General features: G+C 36.5%; 1 protein-coding gene across 2 annotated transcripts in view; it reads left to right on the top strand.

The window, feature by feature from the left end:
- The window catches only part of RSPO2 (R-spondin 2), a 117,351-nt gene extending 92,533 nt beyond the window's left edge, over positions 1–24,818 (top strand). For both annotated transcript variants that reach the window (XM_061995946.1, XM_061995945.1), the window contains exon 5: positions 22,676–24,818. In XM_061995946.1, the coding sequence (XP_061851930.1) occupies positions 22,676–22,785 (110 nt within the window). In that variant the 3' untranslated portion in view covers positions 22,786–24,818. The remainder of the gene's footprint in view (positions 1–22,675) is intronic.
- Positions 24,819–25,280: the final 462 nt, after the last annotated feature.

Raw genomic sequence — 25,280 nt, 5'->3', positions numbered from 1 at the left:
CATAGCATTGATGAGTGTGAGCTTCTTGCCAGAAGTCAGAGCTTCACTCATAACTAGAAAAGTTTCATTGTTTGATTAGTTTAAATGAGAAACAAATCTGCCTGTTTTGTAATCGTTACTTGTTCCACAAAGTAATGGGATCTCAGGACTTAAAAGTGAACTTAAGGAGCCAGAATTTAACTAGTCTCACTCCACTGAGGAGTTTTGGAACCTGTCTCTAATTCAGAGAAGATTGTCATAGAAGAAATTATAGGAAAAATAAAATAACCATTTGAGTGCAGAATAAGAATTTAAATAGTGTTGTTGGACTTGGAATTGTAACTGACTGCATCAGTGCATGCACTTCAAACTGACAGCAATGTGTTGCAAAAGAACCACTTAAAATTCATGATTTTTTAGACAGTTGTCCAAGTCAACATCTCTTTACTGTCTTTCAGGGCTATTAAAACAGGATGTAGATCTAGTGATGCTGGTGTGTTTTATTTTTCTACATAAACCAAAATTTCGTCTAATTATCTAATTGAATGTGTAAACTCTCTAGAACTATTCAGTATGTGGTAAAGGCGTCATGTCAGCTCACTAGCAATTGAACTGTTCTTTGTACCTTTTATACCACTTACACTCATTATTCTAATGGCTTTTATCTAAGACAATAATAAAGAGAACAGTATAAGACCTTTTTACTGAGAACAGTGGAAACTTTAGGATTCTTCCTCAATAAAAAAAAGACTAATTTTCAGTAAGGCTCTTTTTGAGGAAGATAAACTCTGATACTACCAGCATGGCAATGCTTCAGTTGTCAAATGCCTTGAAATCCTGTGGAAATGTGGAGAAAGTTCAGGTACTTCCTTCAGCAGAGCTCTTTGAACTGTGAAAGTTACTGTGCATCACTCACAGGAATTATTCTAAAGGACTTTACCTCATTACTTCTTAAGAGGATTAAGTGAAGAAAATAAATTAACAATGAGAATATTAATGGGAGTTCCCTGTATTGCTTTCTTGTGTGATTTTTGTCACCAGTTTCCTGATTTCTTAAATCTCAGCTGCTGGAAACACCGCATAACAATTTTAATGTTTTAGCTGTTTTTCCAGCCTTTGTAGCTGCAGGCAAAAGTCTGAAAATATGGACACCCTGAATGTTTCAACACCAGAAATTAAATAAAAAGCACTGGAAATTAATCATTACATTAGCATCTGGTGGTTTTAAATTTTACTTGTGACTGGCTCAATGTGGTTGTCAAACTTGCAGCTGGCATCTGACACCAAAATAAACATATTTAAGGTGCTGGTTTAGAGTTTTCCATGTTTACTAAAGTGCTGTGTATCTCATCTAGGTATTCCTGTGAAAACTGATGTGTTTCTGTACGAAAACTTTTGGCATATAATTGGTAAAGGAGAGAATGTTGATGTGCAGGACTATGGATTTGTTCATATTTCCAAAGAGCTTGCTTTCCTGGTATTTATATAAAACCTAGTCATCAGCTAAAAAACAAGGGCTATTAGTGAAATAACACTTCACTGTGATCTAGCAAGTGAACTGGCATGCTAATTTAAGGAGGTCAGAATTTACTTCCTTGGTTCCTGTCAGCAGTTTCATTTGTGTTGAATAGGTATAATTGTGTGTCCTCAAAGAGATTGCACTAAAGCCATTTATGATATAGTCAGACTTTCCAAATCCTTTATTAAGCACAGCAATTTCCTGCTACAGATAAAAATACTTCGATTTGCAGTTATATTTACATTCACATTCTGCTAGTAAAAAGTCACTTTCTTTTAAAAATCTGTTACTTGTAGTCTTCAAAGTTGAATTGATTGAAGTGACCCTATTACATTGCTGTTCATGTGACTACGGTGTTCAGCTGTAAATTTAATTTAAATAAAATTTAAATTTAGAATTTAAAAAGCGCATTTTAAAAGGCTGTTGAATGGTAGTGATGCCACAATGCTACCACACTTATTAGATTTTGGAAGGAAGTGAGTTTCAGAGTCCAGAATAGTTGCAAGGAGAAAGTGTGGGAGATTTCAAGCTGAAGACATTTTGCAGAAAATGAAGTGATAACAGTTACTGCCATTGGCCATATGACTCAGTCCTAACTGAGAAAAATTGTTTACGCTTGGCAGAATTAATACTAAACAAGCTCCATAATCTTATTTTTGCTAGCAAACATATTTCCCAGCTAAAAAGGAGCTAAAATGTACTTATGGTGATCCTACACTTCTGAAGATAAGTGCACGAGGTACTTTATCTAGTTTGGAAGTTTTGGAGTGGTTTTCTGCCAAATCTTAAAAATAAAATTAAAAAATCAAATCTAAATCTTCTTTACTTTAAAGCTTAATTCCGTGTTTATTACAATCTTGCTTTATTTTGCCAGAAAAATATCAGGAAATGGAGTATTTAATTGTGTATATAATGTTAAAATTTGGAAATATTTTTGAGTCCCTGTAGCTCAGGAGCCAGCGTTTATTATTCTTGTTTTTTTATAACTCTCAACACTTTTGGCTAAGATATGAAAGCTTAGATTTTGAGTGTGCTTAGATTTTTTCTAGATAAGTCTGACATCTCTCATGTTTCTCATTTATACCTAAAAATTACCATGTTATCCCCAAAATCTAAAGCTTTATGTTAGACAGACTGGAACAATAATTATTTGTTTGTATATAATACAAATATGAACATATATGCATATATGCCCAGAAACAGAAGTGTTTATATGCTTAAAGACTGGCTAGTGTTTCCTAAATCCAGAAGATACTTGCAGCTAGAATAATTTGAACATTTAGATATTGGGGGTACTTTTAAAGTATAGCTGCTGTTGTTCAGGGTTTCAAAAGTTTATCCAATAACAATTTTGTTATTAGCAGACCCTACTGAAAGCTAAGCACTTTTGAACATTTGTTACTGGAGAGCATTTTTTCAGAAGGATGTTTTAAGAGCATCCTCTTTCTTTTTTTCAAAATGTTTTACTGACTTGTCGTTGGACTTGCTGTTCTGAATCCCTCAAGGGACTGTGAAAATGTTCATTGTGAAGTTACGGATTTTTTTTTCTGCTCAAACTTAATGATATTGTAGAGCATGCTGTGGGATTTTTACAGTCTTATATTTCTCCATACTAAAATTCAAGATTGTAAAATGCTACATTACAAATAGTACCATAGAATCATGTTGCTCCCCCTCCCCCCAGAAGGAGTGACCTAATTTGTGAAATATTTCTGACTATGTTGCAGCTACCCTTCTTAGCTCAAATGAGACGAAATAATCTAGTGGTCACATATGCTGGACACTTCTCAAGGAGCCCTCCATGGCTTTGGTTTAGTAATGGAGCTTGAAGCAGTTTGGCAGTAAAACTTTTTTGTGCTGTTCTTTGAAATGCCTGGCATCATTGACAATACAGTCAATTTATTTTCAAGTATTTTAAACTTTATTTTTGTAAGAGCTAAATCAAGTGGTGGAATAATGAAGAGTGAGGAATAGATTTCTTTATTGTAGTTATCTATAAATTATGTATTTGTTTGGAATAATGATAACACAATATGTCTTTGAATACAGTCTTGAGTTTTGAGTTGCATTCCTAGAATCCTAACCATGACTTCAGGAATATTTAGCTTTCCATCTCATTGTTCTTGACCGTCAGTTAGTTTATCTTACTCTTAAAAAGGGATGTAAAATCCCTCCTTGAAATCATGCCATAGGAACAAACTTTCTTCTAGTCTTTTGGAGCTTCCAGTACTGGCTAAAAGTAGGAATTGCAGAAGCATATGAAAATATTCAAATTGTGGTTAATGGATTGTGTTTTGTTTTGTACGATTATATTGTTATTGTACTGTGTACAATTGTGTTACTTGATATACAGCTATTTTTCTAAATGTCAAGATGTGGCTAGTAAATAACCTTAAAACTCCATTTCATGGTTACTACAATAAATGAGTTTCAATAGAGTAATGCAGTTTGGAGAGGAGACATAGATGTTGCACACATAATGCATTTTTGTTGGGACATTTCTACTTCTGGGTTGTCTTTTGCCTTTTACTTAACTCTTACCACAAAAAAAAAGGGTTTTTTAAGTCTCTTAGGGGAAAAAAAAGTCTGATATTATGTCAGAATATTCCATTCAAATCTTATGCCTAATTTACCAGTCCTGTATTGAGAGAAGGCTTGATATTCTTGTTTGATGAAGTGATGCTGCACACAGGATGCTTCTACCAAGATACATCTGCTCTTGTACAGGTGCTTGCATAGTGCATGTTGGAAACTGCAAGTCCTAGTGTACATCAAACTGTAGTAGCATTACCAAAAATTTTCAGAGTTACTGAGCTTAGCAGACAGGCATAATGCTGTCAGTTTCCTGCCCTCCCATAAAATAATTACAGTACTTTATTTCAAAATCATTAAATAATTATTTTTTTCATTTTGAGGGTTATTACGAAAAGCATCACCTAACATTAATTCACCAAAATATCTCCATGTCATTTCCTCTGCTTTTGGTTATGCCTAATGACTACCAGGCTCTTAGCATATTTCAAAACTGTTTCCAGACATCTCCAGTTCCACTGCAAGCTTTCTTCTTCCTTCTCTCTTTGACACAATTCTCTCCATTTAACTATATTCTTTTCTATTTCCTTCTGCTTTCTATGCTTGCATTTTCTGTTTTTTTAATAACAGAGGTTTTTGGTGTATGCCTCTTCTGTTTTCTGTAGTAGCTAGCAACAGGACAAGGGGTAATGGGATGAAGCAGGAACACAAAAAGTTTCATTTGAACATAAGAAAAAACTGTTTAACTGTTCAGGTGAGGGAGAAGTGGCACAGGCTGCCCAGAGGGGTTGTGGAGTCTCCATCCTCTGAGGTCTTCAAGACCTACGTGGAAATGTTCCTATATGACCTGATCTAGGTGAACCTGCTTCTGCAGGGGGGTTGGACTAGATGATTTCTAAAGGTCCCTTCCAACCCCTACCATTCTATGATTCTATGATTAATGCTATAATTTACTCATTTGGTTTTGCAAGCTATCTTTCATTATGTGTGAATAATTGATGCAGTCAATCCAGACTGATAATATCTGTTTTTATCAACCTACCAGACAATTTTGGTATTTGTTGATTTTGTATTTAATAGGTAGTCTAAGTAAATGGGATGTATTTGTACAATCTTTAAATAAGAAATCTCGATATATTTATATGTTTGAGCCAACAGTGTGCCATTGGAGCAAAGAAGGCTAATGATATGTTAGGCTGCATTAGGAGAATTGTTGCTAGCAGATCAAGAGAGAGGATCCTTCCCCTCTGCTCAACACTGGTGAGGCCACACCTTACCTGGAGCACTGTGTCCACCTTTGAGCTCCTCAATACAATAGAGACATGGATACACTGGAAAGTGTTAAATGACGTGCCCCAAAATGATTAAAGGGACTGGAGCATCCCTCCTATGAGTAAAAGCTGAGAAAACTGAGACTGTTCCACCTGGAAAAGAGAAGGCTCAAGGAATATCTTATCGATGTGTGTAAAATACCCAAGGGAGAGTGTAAAGAGGACAGAACCAGGCTCTTTACAGTGATGCTCAGTGACAGGACTAGGGGCAATGGACACAAAGTGAAGCACAGGAGGTTACCTCTGAACATCAGGATGCACTTTTTTACTGTGAGAGTGACAAAACACTGGCAGAGATTGCCCAGAGAGATTGTGGAATCTCCCTCCCTGGAGACTGTCAAAAGCCACCTGGACACAGTCATGGAACAAATGGCTCTGCATGGTTGTGCTTGAGCAGGAGGGTTAGACCAGATGACTTCCAGAGTTCCCTTCCTACTTCGGTCCCACTTTGATAGGCATAGTTGGATTTCAAAATACAATTTGAAGTGATGGTAAACTAAACATAAATTGTTATAGTCTCTATCTTTAAAGGCAAGAATGTTGCCAGAGGTAGAAAGTTCATGGTGATTTTTATTAATTATATAGTTCTCTGGTAATAAGGGAAAAACAAGCATCTTGGTGCTACGTAGTTTAGAGCACCTAATGTTTTAGTCTAGTTGTGAACATTGCCATACTCAGGGCAATTTATATGACTAGATGAGTGATGGGAAGTTGTAAACCTCACTGGAACATTGAGGGTGGTTGTGGAGAAAATTTATGAAACCTGTGGAGCACTAAGGCGAAATAGATTAGTGAGAATTTGCCAAAGAATTGGTACTGCCCGCAAAATATCTACAGCTTATTTGATGTATCTGAAGGCAGAATATTCTTCTTTCTTACACTGTGGATGCTCTTTTGTTACCACTGATACACTAGCACTATTTTGTCTTTTTAACTATCTTAAAATGCTTCCAGTATTTTAATGTCACTCCATCAATCTCTGCTAAATAGCAATAGTAATAAATATAATAAGCTACTGTAGAACCTAAAAAAAATTCATTCTGCCCTGAAATGTCAATATTAAAGCTTGAAACCCATTAGTGACTTGTAGTTTGATTTCTGAAACACCCTACATATTAATCTTCTCAAAATAACATTCATAACTGAAATTTTGTAGTTTTGGCAGTAAAGGGGGCAGGAGGCATTGACAAGAAGGCACTGTACTTAAAATTCTCTTTTAGAATGCTTATTGAAGACACCATCATCTTCTGTGTGTAGTTTCTTACTGCAAAAACCCCAGATGAATTGGCTGCATTATTTTCAGCTGCACATCTGCAACAAACTGTTGTCATTTGCATTAGCACAATAGTTGGCTGAATAAGCTTGCCTCAATGCAGAATATTACCAGATGCCTTTTTCTTTTCGGATCCCATTTAAGCACAGAGAAAATACTTTTCTGTTTCCTTTCCCAATGATAATAGATCTCTTCAGAGTGTTGTCTGATGTAGTCAGCTTATAAGAAAGAGAATCTCAATCAGTCATTTTATCAGTAGTGTTTCCACATGCTTTCTTCTGTTGTAACTAGCATTCTGAGTGAGTCTTTAAAAACTGTAATTGGAAGCCATATGCAAAAATATGCAATCACTTTGTGCAGTAGTAAACCTAGGATAACTGAAAAGCAGACATTTATAATGTATTTAATTAGAAATGGAGTGATGCATGCATTTTTGGATGATATGTTACGGAGCTACAAGTTTTTCAGTGACAGCCTCTCTATGACTACATGATGCTGTAGGTTGGCATTGCAAAAGAAGTAGATTTATGTCCTATCACATTAGGAATGGACCTGATGTGCAGGGCCAAAAGATAACTAGTATTCTGATTTTAGCATAAAAACAGTGTTATGGTCAGCTGTAACTTCACTCTTTCACCCACTCTCTATATTAGACTCATACAGCAGTTCAGACTTTTCTGTATCATTTCTGATGTCTCTTGTCTCAGGCAGTAGATGTGAGATGTGCAAGTTCAATGTATGTCTTACGATTTTTCTCTTGATAAGCCTAGATTCTGTGCATTTACTGTGTCATGCAAATTCTGCTGTCCCTTCTGTGCAAAAGAAGCTTGGTCTGATCTATTATCAGCTGAAAAATTATGATCCAGAATGTTACAGCTGCATGATCCTAACTAGCTTTGCAGGGTTAGGACCCTGAAGTTTCAAAGAGATTACTGAGTAGCAGAAGAGCAGACGGTCAGACTTTCACTTACAAAGGTTCTACCAGAAAATATACTCCCCAGAAAAAAAACCTTTTTGCAAGCCCTCCTGCAGTAAGTGCCTCTGTATGGCCAGGTACATGCCAGGCCTCATGTGTGGTAGTGAATTTTCTTGTGGAAGGGAGCATATATTTTTGTCCTACTCTTATACCGTTACCAACATGTTAGTTTTGGGGTACTGTTACAAGAGTGGTTTGGGTACATCCTTGCTTGACCCAGATGAGCCACTTTCATGGTTTTGTATTCTGATCCTACCAGCTACCAGCCCGTAACATTATGCACATAGACTTTTGAGGATTTGTGAAATTTGCAGGTCAGCGCATTGTTCAAGACTTATGGCCAGCGTGGAATGAACAAAATTCTGCTAGCGATAGTAACTTATATCTGATCTGTTGTCTGAAAGCACAGTTATATTCCCAAGCAGTAATTCTTCAACATAAAAAGAAAATAAATCAGTTCTTCAAAGATGACCGTATTTCCATTGCCAGATGAAACTTCAGAACAGAATCTCTTATCAAAACATTGTTTTGGAGAAATGTTGAGATCAGACCAGTTAAGTTCTTCATTATGTAAATTATGGATTGAAATCAATCCCATCTATTATAATTTAGAAAAGAAAAAGCCCCTGTCTTCCTACTTTGTAACATATTGTATTGTTCTATGTTAGTTTTAGCTTCTGTTCTTGGCTATTCATAGGTCTGCAGCCCATTACAGTGGCGCCTGTTACAGCAAATAATGTGAAAGTTTTGCCAGTTTTTCTATGATAAACCATGTTTTCCAGGAATTCATACTCAATCACAAAAACTCCCTCACAGTTGAGACTTGGCATGGAAAGTCTCGATTCACCAGGATTTCGCTTGTATATTTATCCAGATTTCCAAAAATAAATCAGTCATCTAATTTATTAAGTCAGAGGTATTTCAAAATAATGTATTGTTTAAAGATCATGGAGTTGTATTTGTTGGAAACAGATAATATTATGATCACTTTATCTAAATAGACACATTTTCTGACAATTAATAATTGTGTCGTTGCTCTTACCTCACAAATCACTCTTAAATGTTTCTGTATGTTTTGTCTGTTGAGTAGATCCATGCAAAAACTGCTAAGTAGCTTAAAATTGTCAAATTATTTCCAGTATTCTAGATATAGTTGAATGGCTAAGGCATTTTCCCTTGAAAAGCTAACCGTGTATCAATGAAAATTTAAGTGTGTAAGTAACTCTCTAACTTATGATGTGATGTTAATACTGCATCTTAATGTGCTTTTTTTTCTGTCTGATGTGCTTGTTTTGTAGCTGGCACTATTTTTTCATGTAGTAAATTACATGTAAAGAGCTATTACTGCACATTGTGAGCATTCATTGTGGAGATGCTTTGTGACACTCACCTGGGATGGTTTCATAGTTCTAATAAAGACAAACTATAACAGTGGCAATTTCTCACTAATAATGTATATAATTATGCAGATCTTGTCTGCATAGATAGGCAAAACAGGAGAAATGCTTCTTTTGTATTACAAACATTTATTTTCAACTGCATATTAGTACTGTGTTTCTTATTGAAATCAGGTTTGGAGAAAGAGCTATTATCTAAAGTTTATTTACTCAGAAATTAACAACAAAAATCACTTGTTCAGAGTTTGTATGTGTGAAAAGAACCTTAAAGAAGAATAACTGGATAGAGTTAGGGAGTAATTATTTGGATACACAGAAGGAAACTGAAAGATGGTAAGCATAACTGGTAGGAGAATAAATCCAATCAGGATTTTGAAAGGAATCTCTTGAAGTCAGCAAATGACAAGAAGAAATGGCTACCTTCCAGACTGAGTTAGAGAGAAGGAAAGAGGCTATAACAGGGGATTGATTGTCTTAGTAGAGAAAATAAACAGTTCAGTGGATACTTGTAACTAATTTGATAAGTATGTCACACACTAAATGATCTAGTTGTCACCCACTATTAATCTTATAGGACAGTTTGAATCAACACATGGAACAGATTGTGATGACGGCACTGGCCAAGAAATGGGTATTTCTTAGCATGATGAAGTGATTAGCATTCAGTTGAGATCAACTATACTTCAATGTGAAAAGCTGATAATCACTTAGCTGAACTTGGTTCAAATAAATACTTCCAGCATTCAAATCAGAATCAGCCACTGCAAGTACGAAGCCAAAATTATACACTTGCATGTCTAGTTTTTAGGTACTAGTATTCCAAACCAGGGACTTATCACGTATGCATCTAAAATCAGAACTGTAAAAATTGTTCAGCTTGAAATACAGATGTCAATTTGAAAATAGTGAAGTCTGAAGGATTTGGGTAAATGTTTCTTTTGTCATCTCTTGATCTTCTGCAAGGAATGTACACATAAGAATGTACCATTCTTGGGAGAAATAATAGCTTTCACAAGTCAGATATGTGCCAAGAAACCTGCTGGTGTTTCAGGACAGCATTCAAACCCCTCTTCTGGCTTGTTTTGTTTCATTCGTAAGATGTAAGCCCCTGCAGCTGGCCACTAGTTTAGCAAGACTTGTGGTTTGTGCTGCTGTACCCACTGTACTATACTGCAGGATGGACTTTCTATGACTGCCACCCTCAGTATCCACTGATGGAAACAGCACTGACTCACAAAGAATTATTGACGTTAGGTACTTCTAAGCAAAGAATGAATATATCTTGAACAATTTTAGTTATATAATGTCTCTGAGTTAATATTGTCACAAAATAATGAAGCCAAGAGCTCTAATCCATCAGAAGCTCAACCATAGTAGCCATAAGAATGTGATGATGTGGAACAGGAATAGCATATATGGTTATATTTTTCATATGGTTAATTAAACCCATAGAATCATCCTGTACATACTAAGCTTTTATTGGTATTAGAATAAAGATTTTCTTTTTTGAAAAAAATAACTGATAATTACTTCTCTCTGTGCTTCTAATCAACAGCCTTTGATGTACATCTGCTTTTTTTAAGTACATCTGTAACTTTCAGTCAGGAAAAGCCTTTTATGGCAAGTGGCCTTTAAGCTACATGCTGTGTTTATTTCTTATATTCTTTTTCCTTTTCTCCTTAAGAAAGCATCCATGTATTTTTTTTTTTCAACTTCAACAGTGATTATATACTTTAAAATGATTTGTGCTGGAAAAAAAATCTTTAGTTTTCAGTTTAGTTTAGACTGGTTGTTTAAACTAACAGTGGAGTCTTTCTTGCAGATGTGTATCAGAATAAGAAGAGAACATAATTTGTCTACTCCACATATATTATGATTAGATTCCCCATTATAGGGCTTTTTACTTTGTATATCAGCTGCTGCTTATATGAAGCGGAAAGACGGTCTCCTGTGGTGTTGATGGCATCTGCAGCAATACCCTGGCATAACAGAGATATTGCGAACCATTCATTCCCCTAGCAAATCAATGCCTTTTACCTCTAGGAGGGGAAAAAAGATATTTGTTGTCATTCTTTAGATCAGAGCTAAATATAGAAAGTACATGATTTTAAATATAACAAACTTGAACATGGATGTAGTTAGGGTTGATATACATAATAATTATTCAATCTGTTGAAGCATATGATGCTGCTCATGTGGATAAATTTCTTGTCAAGTGCTTACTTTAGTAAAATAATTTTCAAACAAGCCTTTGCTCAGTTCCTCACGGTTGGTCTACGTGAAGCCCTCGCTGCACTGCTGTAGGTGTTTCTGCAGCTGTGTCAGGGGAAAGAACACAAGCCTGTGACAAGTGGCCTTTGGCACCAAGGGAGGCAGTTGAGCCTTCCTGCAGGCACCATTTTGTGCTTTGGTAGAGTAGTTATTTTTAATGCAGCCTCTTCGGCCTGCAAAGCTGTGACTGGTAACTGCCAGGTGGTGAGCACTGAGGAATAGCTGGGGCAAAAATGTCTTCAGTTGCTCCAGCTGGATCCAGAAAAGGAACATTCCCCATAACTGCAGTTATGGGGAAATAATATTGGTTTTGTTCTGGAAGTACACTCTATTCAGGCTTCTCATGACTGTTCCTAGACACATGTTTTTATGGTGAAGGGGAGTAACAAGACTAGGCTCTGTGGCACTCCCTCGATAGATCGTATTTTGTTCTTTGCTTCTTGTGAATTGGTGTTTAATCTGTTAGGGACGTAGTTCTTTTTGAATTAATAATTGCTGCTGTAGAAATGGAGGAAATAGAAACATCACAGCAGTCATTGCCAGCCATAACTAAAATATCTGAAAGTGTTGAGACTTGAGATTTTTATAGATCTATAAAGTTTTCTTGTCTTTACCACAAAATAAAATTAAAGCACGTGCTGGCTGGAAGTCAAGGAAGAAGTGATGATTGCTTTTAATAGGTTTCTGTAGGCATTGCTGTTTGTTTCAGTGAAATATATATATATATATATATATATATATATATATATAAAATCTGAGAATAATGTTTCACAAAAAAAAAGAGACCTAAAGAAAAGCAGACCTAAAGAAAAATCCAGGTTACTTTGTAAAGTGGACTCATTCCAGCAAAACTGATTTTCATTTTGTTAAGTGTAATATTATCCTGCAGGATCCAAGAGTTAAAAAACTAGGAATGCATACCTGCAGGATGAAGAATGACATCTGAAGAGCAGCATCTCTCAGAAGATATCACATGAGTCCACTACAATATAGAGTGAAAAATTTCAAATGCAATACTGTATAACTTTGGTAATACAGAAAAAAATGCAATAAATCAGTTTTAGCCTCTGTGTAAGCAGAACTCTGAAATCCAGTCTGCGACCCATATTTTATAGAAGATATTGGAAAACTGAACAGATAGTTCAGCTGGAAACTGTGCAAATAGAAGTGACAAACTTTACTTGAGGACTACAGAATAAGCTTTAAAGAAATGCTCCCGAAGCCATAGGTTTAACTTCTCAGAAAGACGATAAGCAGACGTTTATCTTCAATGCATGATCTGTAACAGAAAAGCGTAATGAAAAATAATAGATGTATATTGAAATTGAAGTTAAGAATTGGGCAGATATTTCTGATGTTGAAATGATTATCTGCTGGGACAATTACCAGAGGAGGTAATGGATCCTCTGTCTCCTCTTGTCTTCAGATCTAGGCTGGATGCATTTCTCCAGTAAGTTACTAGTCTCAACAGCATGTGAGAATAATGTTTGACTTCTTACATTTGTATAAGAGATCTTATTAGAGGTTTTCTTGACCTCCTTCTCACTTGCAATCACTGCATCATTAAGTTTTAAGGAGTAAAACATGTTTTCAATTATATTAATATAAAGTGTAAGCATTCTTAAATAGACATGCATTATCTAATTTTCCTATCTAGGTATTTATTATTTAATCTGCAGACTTTGAAAGGTATGCAAGCTTGAGACAATCTTGAAGCAGTGAACTTCAGATAACTAGTTCAGCTGACTTCAAGGCAAACAAGACACTTCAAGTTAAGTCTAATAATAAACTTTGAGATATCAGAGGTTACTTGGCTTGGGATTAATCCTTATGCTCCCATGTGCATCTGCAGTAAAATTTGATACAGCACACATTATAACTGATTCTGCTAAAACAAGCAGAGTCAAATTTATTTGGAAAAGTTGCATCGCATGATTTAAAGAAAGTATAGCATAAATTGTTTGTTTCTATGTGAATTTCTATTTGAATAACCACAACTGTGAAACCACCTCATTTATTTCCTTCAAATGCAACTCTTTCGCTGTGAAAATCTCCAGTATATCAAACTGGATTTTCCGCCTTTTGCTGTTTTACGTTACATCCTGTTTAACATTAAAAAAGGGAAAAAATGCCTGTCAATAACTGAATATCAACAATTAAAAAAAAAATGACAACCCATTCACTGAAACTCATTAACTATCATATTTTTAAAGTCTCACAATATCTTGAGCAAAATTATTTTTCCAGAGAAGAAGAAATTAATGAATTGTATACACCAGTTTAGTGCCTTTGGGGGAAAAAATGTTAGGTGGTCCTGTGTCTGTTTATGTGCTACTTTGGAGAAAGCCAAAAAGAAATACTTTTAAACTCAGTTTGTCTCAGGTACTTCATCCTTGTTTATTGATATTTCTTCCTGTCCTCAGCCAACTCATGTTCAAGCCTCAAGTACCACTTGGTCAAAAAAGTTAACACTTCACGGCAAAGCGGGGAAAGAGCTGCTTATGTGGGATTGGGGATGAAAGTACAAAAGTCCTGTACCTTCAGAGTTCTTTCCTGTGGCAAGAATGGTGCAGAGACTTGAGCCAACATTGTTCAAATGCTCACAAAAAAATCCAAGAGGAAGTCTGAAAAAAATTTATTCGGTACTTTTAAATTAATGATGAATGTTTTTACAGTTTCATGGTCTGGTATGTGAGATGGCCCCCACAGATGCTGCCTGTGTGCCAGCAACATGGCCAGGCTAGGAGCCAGGACTAAATAAAAGCTCTCAGTGCATGGTGTGTGACAATGAAAATAGGGTTAACAGTACTTCTTTATGGAATAAAATAGACGTTAACACGATTAGCTGATGGTCATACAACTTCTCTTTCTTTCATATTCCAGGCCCAGTCTCGCAGTTAGCATGAAACAGTCAGTGTCTGACATTTTACATTTTTTTAAAAACTTTAAAGAAATCCTTTAAGGAAGTCACACACTGTGTCTGTGCTGAACGTACAGTAGTTTTGTACCTGTTTGAATACCAGTTTTGGGGTAAGGAAGGAACTATATTTTTCCCTAGAGTGCTGAAACTCACACTTCAGTCCGGCTGTTCCTTACCATGGATCTCTCCATGGCATCTTTGCAGTGGAAAAAAAGAAAAAAAAAAGATCCTGAAGCAAAATTGTTCTTCAGATCTGGATCTGAAACTCTAAAGGAATTTAAAAAGAAAAATGCTTTACAGTTAAATCGTATTTCACAGAAGAAAAAAAAAATCTCTAAAAAAAAAAATCAACTTCCAAGTGTAATCACTTTCTCTGTAAGAAATCCTTAAATGAACAAAGTGAAATTTCCAGTATGAAATTAAACCTTGCAAGTGCCACGAATGAATGTCTTAATACAACTTATTTCCTCTTCCTTATATGATGAGATAAAATTAAAATTAATTTAATTATCTAGAAAAAGGAGAAATGGAAGACAAATAAAAAATCTGGTTTGAAATACTGGACAGAAGGAATTTTAAGTCAGATTAATGCCCAATCAAATCTAGAGAAGTTTAAAGCCAATTAGTTTCAAACTGTATTTCTTTCCTATCGTGTTAAAATCTATTTACATGTGTCTGTGTACTCTGGACTGTGTATACTTTTTAGTTACTATTTTGAATTTTTCTTTATATTGCACTGTGAAAGGAATAAAAATAAACACAAACTTTTGATTGGAAACGTTTTATTTGGCTCAGCTTGTGGAGTATCTGATCTAACAAGGTGTTGACTAAGATAAGAATGATGAGTACTCTGCAAGCAACAGATACTCCTAACATTTTAATTCGGAGCTAAATCTACATTAGTTAAATATTTTTGCTGTGAGTGAAAGGATCACAGGACTGAAAGGATCACAGGACCCAGCATTTAAACATCTATTCTATTCAGCTAAACATAAGTCTCTTATCAGAGTTTTCTGAGAGTTTCTATATCATCATTATGCTAGTTTTTCTCTAATGTGCTTTCCATAGAACCATAGAATGGTAGGGGTTGGAAAGGACCTTTAGAGATCATCTAGTCCAACCCCCCTGCTGAAGCAGGTTCACCTAGATCAGGTCACATAGGAACATGTCCAGGCGGGTCTTGAAGACCTCCAAGGAAGGAGACTCCACAACCCCTCTGGGCAGCCTGTGCCAGGGCTCCCTCACTCTCACAGTGAAATAGTTTTTTCTTATGTTTAAGTGGAACTTTTTGTGTTCCAGCTTCATCCCATTACCCCTTGTCCTGTTGCTAGCTACAATAGAATAGATGGATGTCCCAACCTCCTGACACCCACCCTTTAGATGTTCAAAAGTGTTAATAAGATCTCCCCTCAGTCTCTTCTTCTCTAGACTAAAAAGCCCCATTTCCTACAGCCTTTCCTCATATGGAAGATGTTCCAGTCCCTAATCATCTTGATGGCCCTGCACTGGACTCTCTTTAGCACTTCCCTGTCCCTATTGAGCTGAGGAGCCCAGAACTAGACACAGGACTGCAGATGAGGCCTCACCAGGGCAGAGTAGAGGGGGAGAAGAACCTCCCATGACCTGCTGGCCACACTCTTCTTGATGAAGAAGATGCCATTGGCCTTCTTGGCCACTTTCTTCTCTGAATCTGTATATGTGAATTTAAATTTTTACACTTTTACTATTCAGTAATGAATAGAATGTCTGATGTTCCAGGCTGAATAATACTGGATACTGGCACAAAGAAAAATTAGCAGTCTGAAATGATGGAAGTAGAGGTTTTCAGTTAATATCTCACTGCCATCTACTGCATACATTGGAAAACTGCACTGTGATAAAGGCCTTGCATTTCAGTAATGTGAGACGACTCTTTTCCCGGTGAATTTATCCTGAAGTTGAGGAAAAAATCCACTGAACTCTCCATAGGCTGTGGCATGTAAATTCCATTCTTTGTAGAGGGATCATTATTTCTTAAACAGATGACAATGATACTCAATATTTTCCAGAAGGAAAGAACATCAGGTTTTAGTATTACTTACTTAGTTTGTATTCAGGCCAGATGAAAGGTAGATGTGTATTTTGGGACAAAAGAAGTGCCTCACTTTCCTTATTCTTGCCCTAAATACTAAAACCTTTAATATTTTAGTGGATGTGTCAAACCAAAAAAACCTAGTGAGATTAACATACAGAGACTTGGGACAGTTTGATAGTTCTCATAGTTGAGGAATTATTCTGTGTTTCTTTCTAATTAGCTTTCATCTCTGATGATTAAGGGAGCATCTCCCTTATGATGAAAGACTGAGGGAGCTGGGGCCCTTTAGTTTGGAGGAGACTGAGGGGTGACCTCATTAATGTTTACAAATATGTAAAGGTTGGGTGTCAGGAGGATGGAGCCAGGCTGTTCTCAGTGATGTCCGGTGATAGGACACTCACAAGTGTGCGTGGGACAGAAGCTCTCCAGAAGCTTGCATCTGCCACCTTTCTCTTGAGTTGATCTGAGTGGTTAATCATCAAGTATCTCTGTCATCTCTCCACTGCTGTTATTAGTTCCCTGGTGTCTGCTATCTTGAGTATAACAACTTTTCTAGCTTACCACACATGTAAGCTGCTGCCACACATGGGGTCTAGAGTAGAACTGCAGCTGTAGGAAAATGACATGCAAATGTGCAATATTTAGCTCCTAAAAGGACAAATTAAAGGAAAGAGAAGTTGGAAAAGTGTATTTAGCAAGATCTTCTGTCATCCCAGGATATCATTCTGCTTTTACTGCTAGCAGTGAAAGTTCTGCATATGACAATCCAGGGAAGGGAAGCAGACAGACACCTGTAAGTCCCATTATTCAATAGTCATCAACTCAACATGAAAATGTTTTAAAAGAAAAAAGAGAGCATTGAACATTCTGATGTCTCTAAAATAATAATCTGTATGTGAAAATACTGAAAATTTGTGAGGAAATTACACTATGAAATAAAACTGCAGAGACTCCTTGCTTTCTTTTCCTTTTTATTAAGTGGTTTAAATTCAAATCCTTGCTGCCCTCATGTGGTCATCTATTGTGTTTGCTGCATGTGCTGATACTAGCAGTGGACAGCTTTTGTTAAAAGAGCATTACTACAACAGTATTTATACAGTAGATGAAGGAAGTTTCAGATACTGAACTGATGGGTCTGTCTGTGCCAAGGGTCTTGAGCAATGTAGCTGGGAGTCCCTGGGCATGCATTTACTACATTTAAGTTCTGAAGTGCCCTGAGTATTCAGAATGTGCTACCAAAACTGTCTGGATAAAGCTGCCTTTGCAGCTGACAGAAAGTGATGAAGGTTTCCTCTGAACCAAGTGTTGTCTATCCTGAATTGACTGGATGGATCCATCCAGAAGGAACGTGCGCTATCTCCAGACACCTTTCAGATCAGGTTATGAGACAGACCAGAGAACTGGGCACAAATCTCTAATATACCAGCATGTAGCAGCTATAGGAGCAACACTGATAAAGTGGTACAAAAGCAACAAAAAAGAGAAAAACAATCCAGCAAGAGCTGAAATAGGTAGCTTTTTATAGCTATTACTTTCTAATACATGGAAAATTGCCATATTGGTTTTATTATTAACATAAATGATGTGTTTTTTCAGGAATTCATGTTGGAATTGCATTATTACCTATGTGTCATTGTACCATTTCCTATATGTTAGCATGTCATTAGAAGCTGTGGTACATTGTTAGCTAACAATAATGTTTCATTGCATAGTGTATTAGTTGCCTATCTACCTACCAAACCTAGTGATCCAAACAAAAATTTCATGAGTAACACTGTAAAGATACCAACCATACTTATAAAATAAGCACTTAATCACTGGTAATTTGTAAAGCAAATTGCAAAAACTGAATTTCATAGCATTGCAAGAAATGTTTTGAATGACTGTCTTTGCCAGTCTTGGGTGTGTAAAATAAGGTGTTCAGAAATGTGGGATAGGGAATGACAGATAAGCTTTTAAGGTTTTTATTTTCTAGATAATTTAGAACTGAATCCACCTAAGTTTCAGATCTTTCTTGGGCCCTATACATTACAGTGTATACACATGACTTTACAGAGTATTAAACAAAGTATTATGTTTAGAGCTGACTCTGATAATAAAAATTGAAGAGCCTTTTTTTAGACAGACAGAAATGAAAAAAAAGCTTTTCAAGGAAAAGTTAGTTACCTGGTCAGTATGCAAAGGAAAATGTAATCAAATTAAAACCAGAATACAGTAACCTGAACAGCCCTCAGATACCCTCTCCTCTTTACATGAATTACTTGTATTTTCTCCCATTGTTGTTAACACCAAAGGCTTTCCAAAGTAGATTATTTGCAGTCATAAAATAAAGATTGAAGAAGAGACCTGATGTGGAGACCTCTAACTTCGAAAGGAGAAGCAAGGCTCATGTCTGCCAAACATGACACAACAATGTGCCCTCGTGGCCAAGAAGGCCAATGGCATCCTAGGATGGATCTAGAAGAGTGTGGCCAGCAGGTTGAGGGAGGTTCTGCTCCCCCTCTCCTCTGCCCTGGTGAGGCCTCATCTGGAGTCCTGTGTCCAGTTCTGGGCTGCCCGGTTCAAAAGGGGCAGAGAACTTCTGGAGAGAGTCCAGCGCAGGGCCACCAAGGTGATCAGGGAACTGGAACATCTTCCTTATGAGGAAAGGCTGTAGGAACGGCAACTGTTCTAGAGAAGAGGAGATTGAGGGGGAATCTCATTAGTATTATAAGTATGTAAATGGTGGGTGTCAGAAGGTTAGGACATCTCTTTTTTTCTGTTGTATCTAGCAACAGGACAAGGGGTAATGGGATGAAGCTGGAACACAAAAAGTTCCATTTAAACATAAGAAAAAACTATTTCACTGTGAGGTGAGGGAGCAGTGGCACAGGCTGCCCAGGGAGGTTGTGGAATCTCCTTCCTTGGAGGTCTTCAAGACCCACCTTGACGTGTTCCAATGCAACCTGATCTAGGTGAACCTGCTTCTGCAGGGAGATTGGACTAGATGATCTCTAAAGGTCCCTTCCAACCCCTACCATTCTATGAAAAGAAAATGACAAGCAGGCGAGTTATCAGAAGGAAAGATGTAATGTGGCTTCAAGAATTGTGCTGGCTGCTCATCCCAGGTGGCTGTGTTGGAAAATTGGTGCTGTTTCTGATTAGGAGGGATTTATAGGCTACGTGAATCAGACTTAATATCTCAGATGTTGTCATTTTCTGTCCTGCGCAGTAATACGATAACCTGTTGGTAGTGATAAAATTCCTCTAGAGAAACAGAGCCCTTTTGCTCTCCCTCCTTATTTGCTTCTGATAAGAACTGCCTTCTGTGTGCAACACCAAGTTGTGGACAGTGCTGCTAAAAATCCACTCCTCTTCAACTGCCCCAGCAATGCCAAGCATGGCAGAGCCCTTCTGCTTCCTATGGAGAGAGGGGCTTGGGGTCAGAGCTCCTGCTTTCAGGATCAATGAGCATGGTGAGTCATGGGTAGCCTGTACAAGGCTCTCTGTGGACAAAGTTCTCCATACTCGACCCAGGGCATAGAGGGGAGGAGCTGCTGCCTTCCTTGCCCTGGGAGAGCACCTCTTCCATCAGCTGTCCTCACCCCACTGCCCTCCCATTGGGGAACTGGGAGTGTTTGATTCTTGGATCTTTTCTGAGGATCAACTTTCTGTATCATAAGCATGATGTTCTTCAAAAGAACTCTGTAGCAAGATATTCAGAAGTTACTTCTGTTCACTCGGCTTCTGCTTAACAAAATAAGCACTGTAATTGAAATCTGAATTTAATAAAACTTCTCATGCATGGGGACTTCAGTAACATACTTTGTTTGAACCCTGTAGTCTTTACAGTCACTTTTTTTCTTGCTAATCTCTAATCTTTGTTGCATTCTAGTAACAATATGGGAACTGGTGGTTAGCCAAGAAATACCTTTTATATTCAGTTCTCTGCTTAAAATGACAGTTGGAATTTGGGTCTCTTAGCATTGCCAGCCATCTGGATCTTCTCTGTGTAGTTTAATATTATTCTGAAAATAGCAAAACTTATTCTGTACAACAGGGCATTTGGAAATACAGTGAACAGCCAAAGGGCTCACTAACAGGAGAACAAACTACCAGGTGTCAGCAGCTCAGTGGTACTGCTTTGCTACATGACACATGTAAAAGAGAGTAATTTGCCTTTGGTATGCCTTGGGGCAAAAGTAGGTATGATTTGGTTGCTGCAGAGCAGCAGAAACACTGTAATGTTTTTGCTGCACAGTGACGTGTCAAATCACTGAAATCTAGTCCATTTCTATTTTAAGGATATTGTGTGGAGAGTTTGCTAGCAATTTGATTTGATTTGATGGTTGTATTACAGAGACTACTTTGTAAGGCTTAGACAAAGATACCAAGTGAGTTGTGTGTCATTTCATCTTTGCATCTCAAAGTTTTCAGAGGAAAAATAATAGGATCTTTTACTACCTTAAACTTACCATAAGCTTTTCCTCTAGTTCTCTGGACGAGGTCATAGAGAAAACTAGATGAGGTATAGACTGGAGTTTCTGTTTCTTTTAGTAATTGATCTGTATAGTGAAAAACCTCAGAAAGTAAGATCATGGAGAAAACCATTTGCTATCATGGGATAGCAAAACTCCAGTAAAGCTCTAATTGATTCTGCTGATCTTCTGAGAATCAATTGACCAAGAGCATTGGTCACTTGTTTCAAATTCTTTCGCTTCATCTAGTTCTTAATAAGTATTTTGAAGATTTTACATAAAAAAATTAGAATATTGAAAGTGGAATTTAGAATGCAATGTTAAACTACTATATCCTAGTTACGATGCCTTGCAATATACCAATTAGTAGAATCCCATAATAAAATTACGATATGGAAATTTCTACAATTCAAACCATCTTCTTGTAATGCCACTTTGTGTCAAGTATTCCTCCGACCTCATTAGGTGTACCTAGTTATTAAATACAGTGCTGTTAAAGAGTTTTAACTTAAAAGCTGCTGTGATTAATGACTGGTTGGACCAAAGTTTTACTGTGTAGGATTAACTAGATTTAAAAATGGCAAAATGCCACAGTAGCATTAAAGCCAGTCTTTAATGAGAAGCAGAAGTAAACTCCAAGGACCCTTATGATTCTAATATGGACTAAACTCATGTGCTCATTACCTTAATGTCCTATCCTATTTTACATACAAAGATTTCACTAATTCCTAGACAACAATAGCCTAGACAGCATGTTCAAATATATGATCTGAAGTACATAAACCTATTTTTTAAAATTAATGATAAATTTTGATAATAATAGAATCAGATTTATTCAGTGTTATCATCAAGTAGAGAAAAAATAAATCCTTCATACTAGTTTGGGCCTTTTTAAATTAAAATACATTTTGGAAGTAGGATGAGGCCAATGTACTGGCAAACATTTCTCCCAATTATTGAAGTACTGCAATGTGGATGAAAAGTGCATTTTGACATTTCTATGTCTTCTGCTATTTGAACTTCCTCTTACTGTCTTCTTAAGTTCATTTAGTTCTGAAAGTTTACAATGATGTCAGCTCTAGAGCTTAATAACTACTTTTTTTTACCATTGATAACATATTTCAGTATATGGTACTGCCAAGAAAATTCAGACTGTTTTCACTCCAGACAGTATTCAGTCATCCTCTTAAATCTTACTAGACTTGATACGATTTAAGCATATTCTTAAAAGGCAATGCATTGCTGAATGAGAGCCTTTGTATCTAGCATTTCTTCAGTCCATGGTATCTTTGCTGAGATAATCAAAGGGCACTGGTTTATTATTAGAGCTTAAGAGGAAAAGAAAACCTTCCCTATCCCAAGACCCTGAGATTTTGTAAATCTGGTTATTTTTCAGTGAGCTTCCAATAGTGAGAAGCCTGTAATGAATTTTTTTTTTTCTGCACTGTAATAAGCTGAGAGAATTAGGCTCAGTGTACTAACAAACAATAACAACAGTTCTTTGCAGAGGTGGCAGTGGTTCTGCCAAAGCATGTAGGAAGACATCCAACCAAATACTTGGACATGATTTCACACTGAAATCATGGATGTACTGAACTTGACTTAGGATTACTCACTAAGGCAAATTTACGCAAGGGTCTAAGGCACGTGTCCAGTAAGTCAAGAGCCTACGTACTTGCTTGGCTCTGGGCCTCAGGCACTTTCATAACATTGCTTGCATGATTTACCCTGTCAAAAGCGAGGTGTACATCGACATGATTACTTACACCAGCAAAATTGTACATGTGGACAAGTGATGACAGTCAGGAATCCTGCTCTTTAGCCAGCATTACCTCTGTAGTCCCCATCGATAATTTCTGTACCACTGAATTTTCTGACTACAGTCTAATATCATTTCTCTATTCTTTATTTAATTGACTAATTGAGATTATTTGTTTCTCTTTTAGGAAGAAGGCCGGCAAAAACAAAGGACAAGAAAAAGAAGAAAAATAATTTGATGGAAAGGGCTCAGAAGCAGCACAGCATCTTTTTAGCAACAGATAAAACAAGCCAGTAAAGACTTGATTTTCTTTAATATATATTTTTGCAAAGTGCACAAAAGCTGCTATATGCTCCTGCCCGTGGATGCACTATGATTCAGCTGCTTTGACAGTATTGGTGGCAAATAACTTGTGAAAAAAAAAAGCCCACAAGCCTGTTTGTTTTATTTATTTTATTTTTTTATTATTTTTTCCTCTCATTTTTGACCTGAAGACTTCAAGGTCAGAAGTGCACTGAGTTGAATCAGTGGAAGTGGTGCTGAAGTGCGTCAAAAATTTTGTCCTGAATGCCTGGTCAACATGTTGACACAGAAAGGAAGCAGGAAAGAAACATAGGTATCACCATTAGATGGACTTGTGCATATTTAAATAATAATTAAAAAAAGAAGTCTTGGAAGGTGTAGGTACTATTACATTTATGGCCTTTGTTTCCTGTATCTGTACATTTCAAGAGTAAATGGGTATGATTTACCTACTTAGTGTTAATGTACATTGTTCTCAGCACCTGCTACATTGGAACAGTTGTATAATAAAACTGCTTTAAGACAATATACCACAGGAATTACTGCTTAGTCTTACAGAAGCACAACAGTCTCTGTGTACATATTACTCTGTCTACATATAAATGAACGTATTTACTGTGCATCTATGCATTTTTATGTACAATACTTTATACAAGTTTAAAGTTATGCCCTGTTGGTTCTACTAATATACTTTAAAATAATCCGGTAAATGTTTACTTTTTACTACATTTTAAATGTCTTCTCCTATTTCCCAATAGTTGCAAACTGGATTTTTTTTTTTCCTCATTTGTAAAGCACATTCAGATGGCTAAACTACCTTGTACTGACTCTTGCAGTGGAGTGTCAGCTCTGAAGTGTACTTGCTAGACTAGTAAACTGCGAATCTTTTTTGCTATTCTGTACTCCTATCTCAGCCTCACTGCATTTTGTCTCAGAAAAAGAAGTGTAACTTTTTTTTTTTTTTAAGATGAGGCAAAATGACAATAGTTGTTTTGAGTGTCAGGAGAGAAATTATATGGAAAGTTCTTGGTATCTAAGATTGTATGAGTAGTTGTTTCGATTTGGGTTTCTTTTTTTCAAATATAATGCTGTGTTTTATTTCTGTTAGTTCTGATCCAAGTCAAATTCAGCAAATACTTGAAAACGGGAGAAACAAAATAAAAAGCTATGTGAGATCAGTCATTCAAAAGTACAGCAAACACCAATGTTCCAGTATTGTCAGTTATTTGTAGGGGTTTAGCAAATTTGATCTGCAACTGGTGTTTGTTTTCAGGGGTTTTTTGGGAGAAGTGGTGAGAATCTTTTGTGTAGGAAGTTAAAAAGGCTCAGGATGTGTAATTTGGTAATCTATCATTATTTGGCTTGCATTCAAAGAGATTTCTGAATATCTGATGAGAAAAGCCCACACTAAAATGGTTGTCATTGATGTTGTCACTTAGAGGAGTTATTCCAGTTCTAGGACTAAAACTTGCGTGTGACCTACACAAAGCAAGGAAAAAGTAAAAAAGACCCTGAACCCCTATAGGACTCTTTTTGACATATATTTCAGAAAAATTCACAAATATCAGTTTTAATTTTATGGTTATGTAGTTATAAACTAGAGAAATAAAGCATCTGTTAAGCACAAATATATCTGTATTTAGCTAGGACAAACACTACTACAAAAATGTGCAGTACTTAGGCACATTTGAATGTTCCATGAAACCACTTGTGGACTTCCAAGTCCACCAAGAGGTTTTCACCATCTTTTATTTAGAATATTTTTATATTTATCTACAACATAATAATGTTAAGGACATTAAGATTGTTCTGATCCTGGGCTGCTATTTTGGACATTAAACGCTCACTTTAAAAAAACCCCAAATCTGACATCAGGGCTATAGGAATTGCAGCTGCCTGTTTGCTTATTGGTTATCAAATTTGGTTAAGTGTGGTGAATGCCCTCATACAATCCTTTTAGTAGTGGTTAAAAATATTGTATTAGGCATGCCATGAAAACAATGCTACAAAAGACAATAAAATGGTGTCACAAGCTTCTGAGTAAAATTTTTTTTGTCCTTTTTAATTCAAGAGTGTATTCCTTCAGAAAAACATGCACATAGAAGAACTGGAAAAAGTGTGTTGATGCAGATTTTTCTCCCACTGGAATGGAAAACTTGAGGCTTTTCAAAACAGCTATTTTGTTGATACATACAACATGTTTGAAAAGGCACTGTACGTTAGGTATACATTGACTTCTCTTGTCCCACTCACCTTCATATTCAGTTTCCTTGAGAGTATACAAGAAAATAATCCCAAAGGAGCAAGTGCCCTTTGTATGTAGTTTCTTCTTTTGTCCTAGACAAAAATCTGGTTTTATCCTGCCTTTGCATGAAGAATCTTATAAATATATTCTTAACACCGGGGTTTTTCTAGGCTCATATTTCTCCTGAGGTTAGAAATGACACTAGAAAAAGGTTCCTCACTTAGTGGTCCATCACTGGAACAGG

The sequence above is a fragment of the Colius striatus genome, chromosome 4 (assembly GCF_028858725.1).
Source record: "Colius striatus isolate bColStr4 chromosome 4, bColStr4.1.hap1, whole genome shotgun sequence".
Classification (NCBI taxonomy): Eukaryota; Metazoa; Chordata; class Aves; order Coliiformes; family Coliidae; genus Colius; species Colius striatus.
Note: the sequence above shows the minus strand (reverse complement) of the source record. Positions and strands in the feature narration are given on the sequence as shown.